Source organism: Copidosoma floridanum, unplaced genomic scaffold (genome assembly GCF_036245765.1).
Source record: "Copidosoma floridanum isolate Cflo_tuat_1 unplaced genomic scaffold, Cflo_Japanese_pri ptg000030l, whole genome shotgun sequence".
Lineage (NCBI taxonomy): Eukaryota > Metazoa > Arthropoda > Insecta > Hymenoptera > Encyrtidae > Copidosoma > Copidosoma floridanum.
This window is the reverse complement of record NW_028321907.1, coordinates 23,879,085-23,898,875: the sequence shown is the minus strand read 5'-3', so window position 1 is coordinate 23,898,875 and position 19,791 is coordinate 23,879,085. Positions and strand designations below refer to the sequence as shown.

At 31.7% G+C, this 19,791-nt stretch overlaps 1 protein-coding gene across 1 annotated transcript in view; it reads right to left on the bottom strand.

The window, feature by feature from the left end:
• pain (transient receptor potential cation channel family member painless) overlaps nt 1-19,791 on the bottom strand; it is a 255,675-nt gene that overhangs the window by 103,872 nt on the left and 132,012 nt on the right. The window contains exon 3 of the mRNA XM_014353792.2: nt 14,265-14,761. Within this exon, the coding sequence (XP_014209278.2) occupies nt 14,265-14,761 (497 nt within the window). The remainder of the gene's footprint in view (nt 1-14,264; nt 14,762-19,791) is intronic.

The following is a 19,791-nucleotide window of genomic DNA, read 5'->3' as shown; positions in this document are numbered from 1 at the left end:
AATCTACAACCGCTATTCTTTTACATCGTTATCTTAAAGTTTGCTTAAGTTACTAGTGAGATGGGAAGGATTTTCCCTCAAACATCAGGTAAATTTTTGTTTGTTATTAGGTACTAAATGAAATTCAATTTCATAATAGTTCTTACTTATTAAAAGAGTAGATCAAAAGATACCTTGTAAAAGCTGTATGTTTTTGAAAGTGTAAATTATTATTTATTATACATTAATTTTAAGATTATAGGTTTTCCTTGCCCATTAAAATAATTTCACATTGACGATAAATTATCACTTTTCAGGTATTAATTTTGCACTTAAATTATACAAAAAATATTGTTGGTTGGATATTTAATTGTTTGTTTTCAATTACACGTATGAAAAAATTAGGCAGAAATGTATGCAGAAAGCATGCAAGGAAATTTGCAGAAGATTTAGCAGTTTTAAATGTCAAAACTGCAAAACATTCTACAAGTTAAAAGGAGGTATAGAACTGTGGTCTTCTCGTTTGCACATTCAATTTTTACAATTTTCTAATAAATATCGTTAGATCATGTTTTTATTTATACAGTATATTAGCCCAAATTGGTATTATTCATATGATAACACCTACATTGGAGGGTTGAGGTATTTTTCTATACTTGTGTAAAAATACTTCAGCCACCCAGTTTTAAGGTTATTATATGGATGGTAACACCTATTAGGCTGATGTACCTTACAAAAAAACATGATTCGACGGTATTCATTAAAAAAATTTTGACAAATTTATGCAGCTGCTTATGTTTATACACCTACTAAATGCTTACACACAGTCATTGTTTGTAACGAGTTTGCTAGATATTGTTTTATACCTATACATAAGACTTTACTTGGATTAAAAATAGTTTTTTCTCACTACTTATAAGTATTTTATTTAGAAAACATTCTTTTTTTACTATTCAAGCAAACCCAATTTTAATGTTCATAGTCATGTTCATTGTACCAAAAAATATTGAAGGTAATAATAAAAATATAAGAAAAAGACGATAGAATGGCTGCTCGTAGTAATATTTATTGTAATCAAGTATATATAATATACAATTACGATAAAAATAAAATTCCAATCCATGCATTCATCATTAAATAATACGTAAGAACTGACGTAAATACTTACGTAAGTACTAACGTTTGAAATAACCTAATTATCATACACAAGTACTTACGTATGTACATGTAAAAGTACTTATACTTATAAATACGTAAGAACTGACGTTAGAACAACGTCAGTGCTTGAGTTTGTACCAATCTTAGAACTAACGTAAGTACTTACAAAATGTTATATTGGTGAAAACACAGCATAGCTTATCATACTTTATCTGGAATTCCTTGTCTTTTAAAATAAGAGAATGATGTGTAAAATAATTAGAATTTTTTTTTCGTGGGTCATAATGAATTATTCTGTAGGCCATATTTTTTATATTTACTAATGTCAACAACATGTAGTATTATAATTATCATGGCCCTTTAAATGATATTCGTTTTAAGGGGGTTATAAAAAAAAAATGAACCCACCATACTTTGTTGACCACCATTTTAAATTTTAAATGACGTAATTTAGCTTGTTGCAATCTACTCGTCATACTTTTGAAGTTGATACCCATGTCAATTGGGTTGTAAAAAAATGTAGTTAGCCATTTTGTGCTGGCTGCGGTATTTAATTTTGTACGACGTTATACAGCGTATTGTATTCTACTCGTGATGCCCTATCATTCAATATCCATGTCAAAAAAAATTGTATAAAAGGTTAGTCCACCATTTTGTTACAGCCACCTTATTGGATTTACCAGAATATTGTGTTTACAACATTACCATCGTCTTCATAATCAAGGGTGTAAGCAAAATTTCAGCCCAATTGGATGTCGGGAAGTAGTTTAAAAATCAATTAGCTGATTTGTCCCAGACAGACAAACAGAAAAACATCTTAAATAAAAGCTTGTAACTTGTCAAAGACAAACTGTTCAAAGAAACGATAACGTCACCTGTACAAGTAATTATAAATGGTTGTCCAGAAATTTATAAAAGTAGTTTGTAAGCTTATGAAAACAAAGAGGATTCGGAAAGAACCAAATGTATTTTATTTTAATAAAAGCAATAATCATATAATAACTATATAAATCAAATTGTTTTTCAGTTTTTGGTGAAAAACCATATGGATATTTGGGACAAAAACTGTATGGTTTTACTGTATCGATTTTCCGTATGGTTTTTCTATACGGTCATTTTCAAGACGGGAGGTGAGCCAGAACCCGTACGCTACAACTTCCCCTTCCCCAAAAAAAGGAGAGAGGGGGGAGGATGAGCCAGAACCCTCCCAGTATACCAGTATACTTACTATTGTAACTCGGCAACAAGCGCTATGTACAGGCTGATTTTATAAGCTAGGAGAGTTACTGGGCTTCCACAAAAAGTAAATAGTGTAAATAACACTATGGGGTCATTGTTGTCTTAAAATTAAATTAAAACAATATTGTATTTGTTAAAGCACATTGAGTAAAAGTGACTCTAAAAATGAGTGATTGACTTAAAAAAAAAATCTGTGCGGTCTTTCAGGAATGCTCAGAATTCTTGCTGTGTGAAGAGTTGTACTAGTAGGCCTATGTCCATGCAATCAAAATTTATTACTCCGTAATTTTCTAGGTGATAAAAAATACGGTTACATGTTTAAGGAAATTCCAGTAAAAAATATAAATATTAAAAAAATAATGCTAAAAAATAGATTTTTTTAGAACATGTTTGAAGCAAATACATTTTTCAATTTTTTTTCCAAACGTTATTTAAAAATATAAATCTTATCCAAATTAAAAATTTAATGTAGGCTCCCATGGCGTCAGCAATTGAGTTGTATTTAAACTACCAGGTACATAAATAAAAGTTTTTTAAAAGAAGTTCAAAAGTGTCTCCTGTTTAAAAATTAGCTCCTTTAAATGTAACAAACAAAGAAAAAAGATCCTAAGTACAACCTTAAGAAAAGTTACTTTTAATGAAATGAAATTAATAGCCTCCATAAGATACTGAGTTGAATTGTGATATAAAATGATTTTTCCTTAGAAATACGTCTGGTTAAAATACTTAAAAAATTTATACGCACATTTAGTGCATCTAAAAAAACATCATTTGTTTTCAGTGTTACCTAACATTCTGCAATTATTGCCAGAACCTTCTGAAACTTTAAAAGTATTCGGGCACTGATTAAATACATCGAATTTTTCATTGAGAGACTAAAAAATGTGTGCTTTTAAATTTTTATTCACTCCCACTGTAAGGGCTATTAAACCTTTTGAATAAGTGTACCTACTTCCTTGAAATTAAAATACATTTTTTTATTATATTACCTATAAAAGACAATTTTATACATAATTTAATAATAAAACTACTGTCTTCTTGCTCCTTTGCCATGATTAAGGAAATTTAAATGAAAAAACGTGGAATCTTGGAGCATGGCTATTTAAATAGCCATGCTCCAAGATTCCACGTTTTTTTTTATATTTAAACAGCCATGCTCCAAGATTCCACGTTTTTTTATTTAAATTTCCTAAATTTTGTACATAACTATAGACTCCTTTTACTTGCTCCTTCATCATCAAATAATATGCAAATGCAAACTTGGTAGCTCGGAGCATGACTATTTATTCATAATTTATTTACTTCTATTAATATTTCGCTGTTTTGCTGACAGCCTCTCCAGGATTGAAATCTACAATTATAACGAAATAAAACTTGTGAAAATTTGATAAAAGTAACACTCAATTTCTATGTACAAATATTCATCAATACAATAATATTATACCATGTGGGTGCTAAGACAACACGCATCATGGACACCTATTGCGCCCATAATTCAGCCCATGTGTGTACAAACTCTACTAAGTTCAATTGAAGTCATGTTTTTAAGAATACATCACTATCATAATCATAGAAATTCTTTCATCTAAAGAGTGATATTAAGACAGCGCTGACATGTTGAAAGTAAAAGCCTATTAAGATCGAAACACATGCTAAATATGAATTGCAGAGAACAATGAGCAATGAACGAGGCACTATACCAAGGATGCATAAAAGCTGTGCGAAATTGTACATGAACAGTTTATAATGAATGTTATGATTTGACATGTTTTTATTATAAAATAATTAACTTTTAAAGACTACAATTTAATTTTTATACTCATTTTGATTTAAAATAAGAAATTTTTGAAAGATTAATTAAGTTTTATTGTATCTAATTGTCTATTTATATTGTTATCAACTAATGTTATAAAAATCATTTCAGAAAATTCGCGTTTGCACTTATTTGGCTTTTGATCAAGAATCACTGCTCTCTCGAACTCAAAGTTCTGCGGACAATTTACAGAGTGACAGTAAAGGGTAGAATAATCCAATTTGATAATATGAGTAAAACTCCCTGAACCAGTTTAGACAACCCGTATGTTGTATTTGGAAAGGGCCTTACGGAGAGTTGTCTCTCCATAGGTTGGAAATAAGGAACGGCAAGGAACACATTCCTGTTTGAACCAGACCAATTCGGGAACTAAGAATCCACTCTTGAAGATTTCGACGGTGAGATTCCTGTAAACTTTTTTTCTATCTGTTCAGGGAAGTGATTCTAGCCTTAATGTGTCTGTTCATAAAAGATGGAGGGTACGCATTATCAATAAGAGTCTTACGAGCTGCTTTAATATTCTTGGATCCAAACGAGGAGTCCACGAGTTTAAAGGCTTTGTCAGTTACAGAGAATACAATGGCAATTTTTGGGTACTGTGGGGTGTGTGAGAACAAATTTAGTATTCTACCGGAAACTGAAGGTTTTTTTGTATAAATATATTGTACTAATGGAATTTATAATACGAGTAATATAAATATCTAGAAAAGGTATTTAATTATTGACTTCATATTTGACTGTTAACTGTATATAAGTATTAAAATTGTTGAGAAGTCTTAGGACACGATTTATTGGATCAGTTTATATTACTTGTAAGCAATCAACATATCTCAAGATAAGCAAGACAGAATCATAGCAACGATTTAGTACTAAAATGTCCAAGAATTTTGGTTTGATTTCCGTGATTCAAGGTGAACAACAACCTTGCATGGGACTTTCACAAGTTTGTTTATATTATTATTATTAAAAGGGAAATAATTAAAGTTCTGTGTGTACCTAAAAGGTTGATGAAATTGTTGATTTTTCGCAAAGTACATTTTTTATGAGAGAGAAAAAGGGAGATCAGTATATGGTGGCGCTACGTCAAAGGTAACAAGAGAATTATTATCTATAATTACTAATTTCTAAATTTTTTCTTCAACTTCATAAGAGTTTTTTACAGAGCATTTAGATTTGTTTAAAAATTTATTAAAAAATGTTGAAAACCATTTATCAAGTTGATAAGTGGGAGAACCAATTGAAGACACGATTTACCTAGCCGGAAAACTATCCTTATGTGCCTTAATCAGTTCATAAGCATCAGACAATTAGCTTTCATTTAGGTTGGAAATATCAGGCTCTGGGATCTCTACTGCTTTACAAATGCCCTTAAGTATCATCCAATTGTTTGACAAGATTCCTCACCGAAGAAATCAATTGGGAAATGACTCTTTTGTTATAATTAGCATTTAATTTTTTGTAATATGAAACATCGGACAAAATGGCATTGACTTCACACAAAAAATCCTCCTTATACAAGATGACAGTGGTGCCTCCTTTGTCTGTCCTAGTAACTAATAGTTCAGTGTGGTCTTTTAAAAAGTTTTTTGTTAATTTTATAGTATTGGAAATTGTATTATCAAAATAAGAAGTTCTGTAGTTTGTAACTATTTAATTTTTTAAATATTAAGGCATGACTTATTAACATTTGTACACAGATCTTTGTCCAATTAATTAACAGTCAAAATGGAGTTTAAAGATATCAAAAATTGTATAATAAATTGAGAATCTGAAAAAGGGGTAAAATTAAATTTAGCTCTCAGTTTAAAAGTAAAAAGAGCAAAATCAGAAAGTACAACATTAGTAGAATTCTTAACAAAAAAACTGTTGTAACTATCAACTCTTACAAAATTATTAGAAGCTAACATTTTTTCTTTGTAGAATCCCATTGGTGTACATCTATTAGTATTATTAGAACGAAATTTTGTTTTGTGTATTTGAATTGACAGTGATGATACGAGTAAACTTATTTTCTTATCCATGTTTCAAATTGTTCGTCGAGTATTTATGCATATGATAAATACATTAACATAATGCAAGGCAGAACCCTCTGCTAAAATACTTATTTAGTTTGCAAAAACTTTTTTTTTTTAGAAAGAGCACATGTATATATCTATGGCAGTCCTTTATCTCAACATTCAACATAGAAAATTGAAGTTTGTTGACATGACTGTTGTGTTCCTTAAATGAACCAACATTGTTAAAGGAAAGAGACTTAAGATATCAAAAACTTTTGTTAATATGCTTAGGTAGCACCCCATATGATCTGCATCTAAGTAAAAAGGTGGTTTTCAATTTAGTATTAGCCAATTTGTGAGAGATATCCATATACTGTTTACACAGATTAATAGAATAGGGATCTGATATTCTTTGTAATTGACAAAAAAAGCTGGAATACAATAAAAAGGGTCGCCATTGAACCTTGTAACTATAGGGTCCAACGTAAGAACTTCAAAAATGTCGTCCTGAACCAAAGCATCATTGCAAGCCATAAAGAAGTTCAGTGCCAGTAGCATCCAAAACATGTGAGTCAGTCTTCTCAAGCTTATGTCTAAAATCATTTGTAAAACCACATCGGGTAGTTTCAGAAGAGTTTTTTAACCACCTACAAACAAATTATACATATATTTATAGACTTCTTTAAATAAATATTAAATAGACTTATTTAAAGTCAATATTAAAAGACAATGTTATTTCAATTATACTATATAATGCTTACGGTGATAGTAATAACATAATCTTTTTATTCTAAGAAGTACATTTTTTACGATATTTAATATTTATTTTATCGTTCCACGATATTATTTATTCTCTTCGTTAAAAACAAATTTTTTTATACAATAATTAGCCAAACAAGAGGCACACTTGCTAAGAGCCTTTTCTCCCATTTTATGACGCAAGGTGCGTATTAATAGGATTTTAATCCTAATATCAACAGACTATTTGCTGTATGCAAGTCGTTATGTTATTAGAGGGGGTAAAACGAACGAAAACATAGCCCATGATGAGAAAAGATTGTAGACTAGCCGGATTTTTGAGGACTCAATGCAAAACTTATCAGACTTTATTACGTTTTTTAACCCCTTAGCTTAGCAGGATGATTGATGAGTACGTATAACCTTTAATATGCTAACGTTGTGCGATCACAGTGAACTAACTCTCTGTCTGTCGTGTAACGTAATTTCACTGTTAACTTTTTTTTCGCTTAGTAAATATACACCTTAAACAAATTGGGTGCATCACATATGTCACACTGCAGAAGTGACAACTTCAAAAATAATCTAAATATACATGAATTAATAGAGAGAACGAGAGTTTGTCAATGACAAAGTGAGGGACTTATAGTTATGAATGTTAATAAACGTGCTCGTTTACGTGTGCTTCAGGGAGTATATTATGAAAAATATTCAAAATTCAGGTTGATTTTTGACGTAACTCAATGCCTCTCATTGTGTGATCCATGCAGATTTTTCTTCAAGGAAACCCGTCAAAAGCATTATTTTTGATCTGGCATCCTTTTCAAGGTGTGTCATACTTTTAAATAGTTAAAGGTTACGTCGAATTATTTGAATCCATTTAATTCATATTAGATGTTTGCATTGATCTGCCATGCGTGCAAAAATTTTTTGGTAATTAATTTTATTAAAACAATAATTTCAACCAATCTATAAATGTATTATATACACATGCATGCAACTGCACATAGTAAACTGCACCAACCCACCCACTAATCCATACACACACACACATACACCCGTGCGCGGTTCATGTGCGAGCACACTTGTATATATAAGAACACAAATTACACCCATAAACAAATGTGTGTTTATTCCTAGACACACTACGCACACTAAAATATGTGTACACTGGAGGCAGTTTAATTCGTTGAGCGGGTAATTTAAAACTTTTTTACAAAATTTTGAGCACCACTGCCGTTTGGATAAAATAGGTGATATCATGCTCGGCTCGTATGGTAACAAAGATTTATTATCACATGAAACGTAAAAAGCTCGCATGATAATGCGTATCTGTGCAACACAACAATCCCGATTAGAAAAAGTCTACGGCCCACCGGAGACTACCGTATGGGCTGTAGATGGTACGCTGGACATAATACTCCTGGCCCGTGTAACGCGTGTGATCAGGTACGCGTACGGACATTACACGGCACCCGTCACTCATGGCTCCCGTGTACTGCCTGTACCCTGACCGTAACCGGTCCGTACAGTATGTTTAGCTATGAAGGTGAGCAAAAATAAGCGGTTAAATTTATGCTAAACACTATGTCTTGCAAATAAGGCACGACCAATATACAAGATACCAGAGCAAAAAGTGTTATTTGAATAATAGAATTCAATTTTAATATCTTTCCATTATCATATGTAAGTGAGTATTTGTATCAATATAACTTTGAATAAAAACTAACAAACGCTTTCTTATCCATTTAAAAACGTTTTTTTATATTAAGTGTCTTCATAACAATACTAAAGGTAAAATTAGTCATTAAAAAAAGTGTATTTTTAGAAAGTCTACAATGGATGACAGAATAAATAAACGTATGAGCATTTATTACACATGAAATGTGTTAGAAAAAGAAATAAAGAAACAGGTAATGATAATGAAACTAGTAAGACGGTTTTAACCAATAACTTTCATGTGATGGAAGATAATATTAAAAGTAATTTAGAAGATAAAAAAACTATTAAAAATGAACAAAGTTAATGCATACAAGAAACAGATGGTGATAATAAAAGTGCTAGTGAAGAAGATTATGATCATAAATATAGGTTTGAGACATGTAGCAGTGAAAGTGAATCTGATGTTGAAAGTGGCATTAAAATTAATTTGAAATGCAAGCAATCGATTGCATGAATTTTAAAAGATTATGCAAAAGATTGTAAGCCTCCAAACGGTCATATTGATTATTTATTACTAAAATTTTAAATAATTGACAATATTTTACCATTATCACACAAAACATTATTCAAAGAAAATCTAATTAAAAAATATAAAGTTAAAAAATTTGATCCAAGTGATGCTAGTGACAATTCAAAGATAGCTTACTTTGTAAGATGACTTTAAAAAATTAAAAGAAAAAACAATAATGCATGCAATTTACTCTGTCTGCTAGTCATTTTCAGTATACAGCCTCATGGGTAGTACACGGGCAGTCCATGAAAGCCGTAACATACGGCAGCCGTGTACTGTCCGTACACGTACCTGATCACACGCGGTAAATAGGCCGTGCATGGCCCGCTAGTTGGACGTACACGGGGCCTCTGGTACCGTGAGTAGGCCGTACACGCCGCGTGGATTCATTTCTAATCGGGAAAGTTAGTATTGCTTTGGACTGGACTCCAAATATTTTGAAGCTTGTAGCAGACATTCATATAAACATCTAAAATATTTGTGATTATTATAGCTGCAGCATTAGTAATAAAACAATTAATTTACTTATTAGCTAGAAAGTGTAGTGAAAGTTATGTTAAAAACTCCCGTTCCAGTGTCAACTGAGGGTTGTGTGGATATCTAAAACCAGATAAGTATACATTTTATTTGATGCTAAAGTGAACATAACATTGAGAATTGTGGCTTTGTGGATTATTTATTATCTCTGAATTCCCAGGATAAAAGTATAAAGTATGCTTTTTCAGAAAAAAGTGATGTTACTACAGCGCAAAATTGTAACCTTACACTCCTGGCAGCTGGTCTTCTATGGCATAGTTCAAGATTAAAATGAACCGTTGTTTCATTTCAGGATGGAAAGTGTTAATAGCATCCAAAAGAAGGACTGCCTGACAGGCTGCGAAGAGCAACACTCGATTAACTACAGTAAGAGAGCATTTTATCGTTGAAAGCATCAGTAAAAGTTAATACAAGTATTTGTGAACTGAAATTTATTTGTATAAATAGCTGCAATTGAAGGTGACATTTTACTCAAGCTTATTTAAATACTGACATTACAACATTTTTTAATAATTATTTAATTTGCATACCCAGAACATTTTCTTTTTCATAAGAAACATGATCATATACTTAAAAAGTTTTTGATGCTTAGTTGAAAGATAAATCAAGTGCCTGACAATAGTGTTTACTTTGTAAATTCATTTTTATTCCTTTGGAGTATTGCAGAACAGTAAATGAATAGTATAGTAAACAATCTGAACTACAAGACTTATCATTGGAACTGGTTATTTGGTCAAAGGTGAATCCATAGAAGCAAAAGTATAGCAGCGATGCCATTAAATACCACATATTCCTATGGGTAGCCTTACAACTAAGACAAATACTCGTTTATTTTTCTAAATAAGAAAGGACCTTTTGTGGTATAAGGGGTATCTATTTATAAATTAGAGTTTGTTATTTGACGGTATCGGTGCTGCGATTTAGCTGCTGATTTCAGCTTCAGGTCACTCGGTTAAAGTAAATACCTTATTGCGATGAAAATGTAATTGATCGAGTTCCATCAGACAGTGAATTTACCAGCACGACAAAGCATCAATACTTAATACTAAATGAAGAGTAATTAAAAACAAAATATGGTGTTGATGGATTTCGAAAACCGTACTCTGGTGCTGGTGGTGAAGATGATTGAGAAAAACATTATGTCTAGAGAGTGCTCATCCCACAACAGAAATTAAAAAAAACTCTCAGTTAACATGACATCATTGACAATAGATTTTTTATTACTGTATTTACTTATATTTATGCATCTTAAATTGTTTATAAAAAACTTTATTATTTTACTATTTAATTTACCAGAGAATATTTAAGCGTTAAGCTAACCTCCTCTATGATGGGATACAAATAATAGAAATGATAAGTACTGCAGTATGTCTTGATTGCGCTTTGAAAGTGACTGAAAAGTCTACGTGCCCTCGGAAAGTTTTCTTTGAATCTTATTGTATTGCTTTTGAAGGCGTCTGTAGATTACTTTGACTTTTCTTGGTGTCACTAAAAACTGAAAACAGTTTTATTTTATTCCAGTATTTTTGCTTCTTGTAATGAAACTGTAATAGAATTTTGATTAAGATCTCACAATCCCCGGGAAGAGCATTTGAAAATGCTTGAATGACAGCATAACTAATGTTTGAATGACAGCAGACTTGGCGTATGAAGACCAGACAACATGCGGTATGAAGCCATTTACGTTAAGCCTAACAAGAATAGTGGACTCAGAACCAAGACGTTTTGGGGATGGGTATCAGGTGATGGGCCAGGCAACCTCGTAGAAGTTCTTTGTCAATTTTATGCTGCACAGTATGTGCATATCCTCGAAAAATTTTTTCTACCATCAGTGACAAATAGATACCCTCATCAGGTGATTAATATCATTGAAGACAAAAGCCTCATACATTAAGCTGCACTTGTGAGATAATGGTATCAAAACCATCCCCAACTCGTCAGATTATCTCATTCTCCAAGATCGCCTGATTTGAATTATTTCGAAAATATATAGTCTAAAATATTAAAGAATTGGGAGCTCTCGTAAGCTGTAAATAAAGAACAGTTACTCAACCAAATCACTGCTTCATGGATAAGTTTAGGTGATGATGTTTCTTACTTAAGAACTATCAGCGACTCAATGCCAAGAAGATTGGCTCAAGTCATGCAGGTGCAAGAAAGTTACACTAAATACTAAAATACTTACATTTGTCATAAATAATGTAAGGTGCACAAACAAAACTAAATACAATGATATAAAATTAATTTCCAAATGCTCTTCCCGGGGATGGTGAGATCTTAATCAAAATTCTATTACAGTTTCATTACAAGAAGCAAAAATAATGGAATAAAATAAAACTGTTTTCAGTTTTAAGTGACACCAAGGAGAGTCAAAGTAATCTACAGAAGCCTTCAAAAGCAATACAATAAGATCCAAAGAAAACTTCCCGAGGGCACGTAGACTTTTCAGTCACTTTCAAAGCGCAATCAAGACATACTGCAGTACTTATCATTTCTATTATTTGTATCCCATCATAGAGGAGGTTGGCTTAACGTTTAAATATTCTCTGGTAAATTGAATATTAAAATACTTAAGTTTTTCATAAATAATTTAAGGTGCATAAATGTAAGTGAATACAATAATAAAAAATCTATTGTCAATGATACCATGTTAACTGAGAGTTTTTTTGAATTTTTGTTGTGGGATGAGCACTCTCTAGACATAATGTTTTTCTCAATTATCTTCACCACCAGCACCAGAGTACGGTTTTCGGATTCCATCAACACCATATTTTGTTTTTAATTATTCTTCATTTAGTATTAAGTATTGATGCTTTGTCGTGCTGGTAAATTCACTGTCTGATGGAACTCGATCAATTACATTTTCATCGCAATAAGGTATTTACTTTAACCGAGTGACCTGAAGCTGAAATCAGCAGCTAAAGCGCAGCAGCGATACCGTCAAATAACAAACTCTAATTTATAAATAGATACCCCTTATACTACAAAAGGTCCTTTCTTATTTAGAAAAATAAACGAGTATTTGTCTTAGTTGTAAGGCTACCCATAGTAATATGTGGTATTTAATGGCATCGCTGCTATACTTTTGCTTCTATGGATTCACCTTTGACCAAATAACCAGTTCCAATGATAAGTCTCGTAGTTCAGATTGTTTACTATACTATTCATTTACTGTTCTGCAATACTCCAGAGGAATAAAAATGAATTTACAAAGTAAACACTATTGTCAGGCACTTGATTTATCTTTCAACGAAGCATCAAAAACTTTTTAAGTATATGATCATGTTTTTTATGAAAAAGAAAATGTTCTGGGTATGCAAATTAAATAATTATTAAAAAATGTTGTAATGTCAGTATTTAAATAAGCTTGAGTGAAATGTAACCTTCAATTGCAGCTATTCATACAAATAAATTTCAGTTCACAAATACTTGTATTAACTTTTACTGATGCTTTCAACGATAAAATGCTCTCTTACTGTAGTTAATTGAGTGTTGCTCTTCGCAGCCTGTCAGGCAGTCCTTCACTTGGATGCTATTAACACTTTTCATTCTGAAATGAAACAACGGTTTATTTTAATCTTGAACTATGCCATAGAAGACCAGCTGCCAGGAGTGTAAGGTTACAATTTTGCGCTGTAGTAACATCACTTTTTTCTGAAAAAGCATACTTTATACTTTTATCCTGGGAATTCAGAGATAATAAATAATCCACAAAGCCACAATTCTCAATGTTATGTTCACTTTAGCATCAAATAAAATGTATACTTATCTGGTTTTAGATACCCACACAACTCTTAGTTGACACTGAAACGGGAGTTTTTAACATAACTTTCACTACACTTTTTAGCTAATAAGTAAATTAATTGTTTTATTACTAATGCTGCAGCTATAATAATCACAAATGTTATAGATGTTTATATGAATGTCTGCTACAAGCTCCAAAATATTTGGAGTCCAGTCTAAAGCAATACAAACTTTGTTGTGTTGCACAGATACGCATTATCATGCTAGCTTTTTACGTTTCATGTGATAATAAATCTTTGTTACCATACGAGCCGAGCATGGTATCACCTATTTTATCAGAATGACAGTGGTGATGCCTTTATTAATCCATCGATACATTAACGCAGCTTTCTGCGTGTATATACAGCGTATATTCGTTTGTAATAGTAACAGCTTATAATGCGGCTATAACCATAGTCAACATACTTACGTTAAATGAAATAAAAGAAAAAGCTATAGAAGAACTTTCAGGCCTGAACATCTTGTTCATTACGAATTAAGTATTTTGTCGTTAATTTTTCTGCTGAAAATCATTACAAGGGTTAAAACTATCATTACATCAAAATAATCTCTGTCAAATACATACATTTTTAATACTGATGTTATTGACTAAAAATTTGAAATATTAACTTAGAAGTTAATTGTGCATGGGGATGTCGGGGCAATCTTTTAAACTTTTCTGCGGTTTGTAATTATGCCATTTTATCACTCAATTGATGTGCATCCTCATCATAGACGCAGAGCCAAAAAAATTAGAGAGAAGAATAATTTACGAAATTTCACTTACCGTCCTCCTGTCGTACATTGACGCCCTCTTGTGCCATAACAATCTTAAAGCACTCAAGTCTCTTATCAGTGTTCGGAAAACTGGGATCTGTGCGGCCCGTTGGGACACCAAGCTCCTGGCAAACTGGAAGAAGCAGCTTGTCAGCAAGCCTTGGACTCTTCTTGATGAGTGCTAGTAGTATCTCTGAATACCCACAACGTACTGCCATTCTGCCAAGCTCAATCAAATCATCCTGCTCCAGTGGATTTCTGTCTAGCAATCTCATAACGGTGTCATGCAAATTCTTTTCAACAGCCAATCGCAGAAGCTCCACATTGCTAGCAATTGTCTCGATGTTATCCACCTTTCCAAGTACCTTTGCAAAGTTAACCTCATCGTTAGCTAAGAGGTAGAAGCGCAGCAATGATGCTGTACTTGGGATGGCTGACACATCTGGCAACGCAATATCTGGATACTTCTGTACTATCAAGCTGCGTGCCGTCTCTTCTTTCCGATCTCTAGCCGAGCAAAATATAAACATATGTTATTACTACGTTAATTATACATATGTATTGTATGGCATAATCGAAGATTCAAACATCAGGGACCTTCATTTTTTATAGTTATACGTATTTATGTAAACTTCGATCTGTTAACTTGTAAGACTTTTAAAAGTTATACTTATATAGGCACGATTTGCGCTACAAAGTTAACCAACGATTAAAGATTTGTGACCTTCAGAAAATGTGTGTCGAAAGTAAATTTTTTATGTAACTTCCCCTGGCCCTGATAAACTACGTTCTGCTCTACCCCACCCCCACATTTAATGTAAGTACTTATGAACTGTTTGTTAACAAAATTAGTTAAATAAACAATCATATTCGTTGAGGAAATTTAAATGAAAAAAACTTGGAATCTTAGAGCATGGCTATTTAAAAAGCCATGCTCTAAGATTCCAAGTTTTTTTTATTTAAATTTCCTTAATTATGGCAAAGAAGCAAGAAAACAGTAGTTTTATTATTAAATCATATTCGTTACTCAATTACTCATTAAACTGAATAACATTTTTTTAACGTTTCAAACCTTTCTCTCAGTTACAGCTACTCTACCTATACATAAACGAATGTTTGTTTAGCTTCCTTGTAATAGAATATTTTTCAAACAAATAGTTGTTTCTTAATATTTTTTTAAAACTTTTTTCGAATTGTTATTTTTTTTATTGAAAGCTTATTTATACAAGATCTTATAAATAAATTATTACATTTTCAAAGCGACTAATTTTACAAAATTGTTTTCAATTGTATAATAAGCGATGTTTAAGCTACTTTTTACTAGCATACAATACTTTGCTATTAAACGTAGAGTGGTACTAGAGGATAAAAGTTATCCATTATTAGAATCAAACGTTCACATTTTTAAGGTTAGTTATTACAAGCTAATCTTAGTATTCTAAAAATATATTGCAAATTAATCTTATAATGAGGTTAAAAGTGTAGAGTTAAAGTAAACTGTTTTATGAATCCTCATTTTCTTAAGCGTCATTATTAGTTATGTTAACATTATAATAATACTTGTAAAATATTTTATTGACAAAATAATAATCAGCAATTTTATGACATTGACATTTAAATAAACAATTATGAATAACACTGATTTTTTTAATGTTACTTAGCCTTGTCTAAGCCTAGAAAACTATTGTGAATGTCGTTTATGCAACTAATTGTCAGAATGAGTGCCTCAGCGTATGTGACAGATGTGAGCCTCACATTAAAGATGTTACCAGAGTAGGCAGTTGTTTAAAAATAAAAGAAGATTTAATGAAAGCAGGTACTCTCATACTGACAAGCCTGGCAGCACACTATGTCATATCTATACTACGTACTTTTCTTATGTACGTAATCTATTCTTTATAACTGCTTATTTTTTAAATATAAAAATATATTAACAACAATTGCTCTCCATCATGCAACTCGATGATTTGAGCAAAATTATTTTTTTGTATATATGTGTGTGTGTGTCCAAAATTATATTGCACCAACATATGAACACACAGTTTTTTCCATACCAAGCAAGTTTAACCTTCTGTTGAAATTTATACTTTGCGGCCCTATTGAAGAGCGTGCAGTGCATTTGAAGAAAATTAAGGAATAATAGAAAAAGGAAAGGAATCGTTTTGTCCTCAAACGCTAGCTGGAACTTATCAGTCTAGCGTGCTAGTAATTTAGCCACAGATGAACACGACTAACTCTTGCACTGATACGTAATACTATAACGCTGGCAAGATTGACAAAGAAAGTAGGGAAATAGGCATGAATTTTCAAGTGTTTGCCTATAGTAAATCAATTAATCTTAAAACTTCCGAAACTAACTTGCTTATTTATTCATAGAATAAACGATTAAATAAGATTGAAAATTCATGCCTGTTTTTCTACCTTCTTTGTCAATCTTGCTAGCGTTATACTATTACGTATCAGTGTAAGTGTTGGTTGTGTTCGTCTGTGGCTATATCGCTAGCACGCCACACTGATGAGCTCAAGCTAGCGTTTGAGGACGAAACGATTCCTTTCATTTTTTATTGTTCTTTAATTTTCTTCAAATACACTCCGTGCTCTTTAATAGGACCACCAAGCATGAATTTGAACAGAAGGTTAAACTTGCTTGGTATGGAGAAAACTACGTGTTAATGTGTGGGTGCAATAGAATTTTGGACACACACACCCACACACACACACACATATATACAAAAAAATAATTCTGCTCAAATCATCGAGTTGCATGATGGAGTGCAATTGTTGTTTATTCTATAAATAAATGAGCAAGTTAGTTTCGGGAGTTTTGAAATTAATTGATTTACAATAAAATGTATTGAAACTACTCACAATTAACGTATATGTACTCATTCTAACGATGATTGCACCACCTTCGTACACAATTTCATTGCATAGAAAGTTTTTTATATTTATATATTGTCTGCCATACAATGCCATAGAAGTATAACTACAAACTTAAATACCCAAGCACCTACTGTCAACTGCTTTTTTTTTGTTTTTAGTTTTTAGGAAAACTTACGTCAAACGACATTATTTACAAGATATCATACGATCCTGTATATAAGTGCTTTTACTGCGAGTAAGATTCTCACAACTCCCTAGCACAAGTACACATTAATGAGTAAGCAACTACTTAAAGTAGGGTGATGTTAAAACATTGAATGAAGCGTATAGAAGCAAGGCAGAGCTTGTAAATAATGTTAAATGACAGCTCTTTGATTCCTTAATATTAGGCTACACTTCCAATGAAACATCAATGATATTTAAAGTGCTGAATCGTATGTTTTGTGACAGTAATAAAAAGCAATTGAAACGTTGCGGATACATGATGAAGCAATAAGTAATTACAAAGGAACTTTGCTATCTTAGAACAGTGCCGACCTTGTACTCTGTGACGTTGTAAGGGTATCGAAATACCACCGGAATGAGCTACGAAGTTTAAAATGTATGGTTAGTATGTATTGTAAGTACTATCATAGTTAATTGTCATAAAACTGAAAGCTTTCTGTGAAACCTTTCATATTAGACCGCACGAGGATTTCAGTTCAGTAGTGTACCACCACTCGCCAAGTGAAGTTAATCCTCGAGTAGTGTACTGCCACTCCTTAAGTACAGTTAATTATAAAGTAGTACAACTAATTTTTCCCTGTTAATTATTCAGTACTTAACAGAATTTTGCAACTAAATTCTAACATTAAATACATAAAGGATTCTCAGAAAAATTAAGGGTTTTATACAATATAGTAAATTATCTATTTTTATAAATTTTCCACTTTAGTTTTGTGATTTTTTCGAATAGAAATTAACAAATTAATACTTGATTATTATTCTACTTATTTCATAAGCTTAACCAATAAAGTAAGATAGTTTAATGTCTGCACAATCTACTTGCATAAGAGTTTAGTATGAATCTTCAGCAGAAATATATGTATAATAATATAGGTGAACAATAAGTCAATAAGTGTATTGGAATAATAGCGAATGAATCAGAATGATTTGCGTTGAATAAAACAAAATTAAGTTATGTATGTGTATACGTATATGTTCACAGAATACTTACTTACATACGCATGTAAGTAAGTACACGTAAACCAATGTGTAAATACATTGTAATTATTATTACAATAAACATTATCGACACTCACATTGTACAAAAAAATACATTACATGCCCACATGTTTATGTGTATGTAGTATTTAATTTTCAGGATTCTTTTTGGCTTTCGGTATATCAGAGACCTTTTTGCTTCCAACATTATTCCCAGACCGCATGATATCCGAGTCTTTCGTTCGAGCCCCTTACAAAGTTCCCCTCAGAAAACTGGGTTATCCATCCTACTAGGTACTTTTTAAAGGTCCCACCCCAGCGGAAATTTAAAAACGGAACAAAATGTAAGAAAAAGTAAACATGCGTAAAAATATGCCGTAACTCGCAAGAAAATGTAAGAAAATGTAAGGAACTGTATGTAGTATTCTTATGGATTTCAGACGTTTTTTACATTTTTGTATGTTGTGTTACGTTTTCAGACATTTTCTTTACGTTTTTATATGATTTACCACGTACTATTACACTACTAATTTTTCATAATAATTACTCAGTTTTCTTTTATTTCAGGCAAATTTTATTCGAAAATGTAAGGAAACGTGTCTAAAAGTTTTTTATTATAACAAAATATAAAAAAGTGTAATTAATTGTAAAAACTGTAAGCTGTTATAAAATATTACAGATGACAACACTTTCTTACAGTTTATTAGAGTTTATTACAGTTATTTTTTCACGAGAAATATGTAACGAATCGTAAGATAATGTGTTCGGTTGTAGTAGACTACAATCAAACATAACAAAACTTAACAAACTGTAACTGTGGTCCGAAATCCAACCAAATTTAACATTACATCACAGAAAGCTATGGTTTGCTATGTTTTTTTACATTAATTATTTTCGTAAGGGCAGCGATCGTCTTAAGTACACCCCAACTATTATGAAGTTTAATAGAAAGATAACTATCTAACTTGCTATACCAAACTTTTTTATAACCAACAGTGACCTTACCTTTTTTTTGTTTTTATATTTTTTTTGCTTACAAGATCAGATAGAGTGGTTTGTTGGCATCCTAGGTACTTATCCCATCCAAAAAAACTCAGAAAAATATCTCGACTTTTTTCAACGAGATTCGAGCCCACAATCCCTTGAGCCTTTCTGTCTAGGAAGCTAGCATGCTAACTACGAAGCTATCAAAGCTTTGTTACATATATGGATACTTTTCATACGAACCAAACATTATTCTGACCAACCTATTTTTAATTTGGCTAAAACTTTTTTCACGGGTTTTATATTGAACAAAAGAGACACCTGCCTTTTTTCTAAAAGAGAGGGTCAAATACTTTAGATTTTGGTGATTTTTGCTTGAAGACTCATTTTAAGAAGTCTTAACTCCGGTTTATTTTAAGCTAAAGAAACTATTTTTTTCATTTTGAAGGTGAAAGAGTAAATTAAAA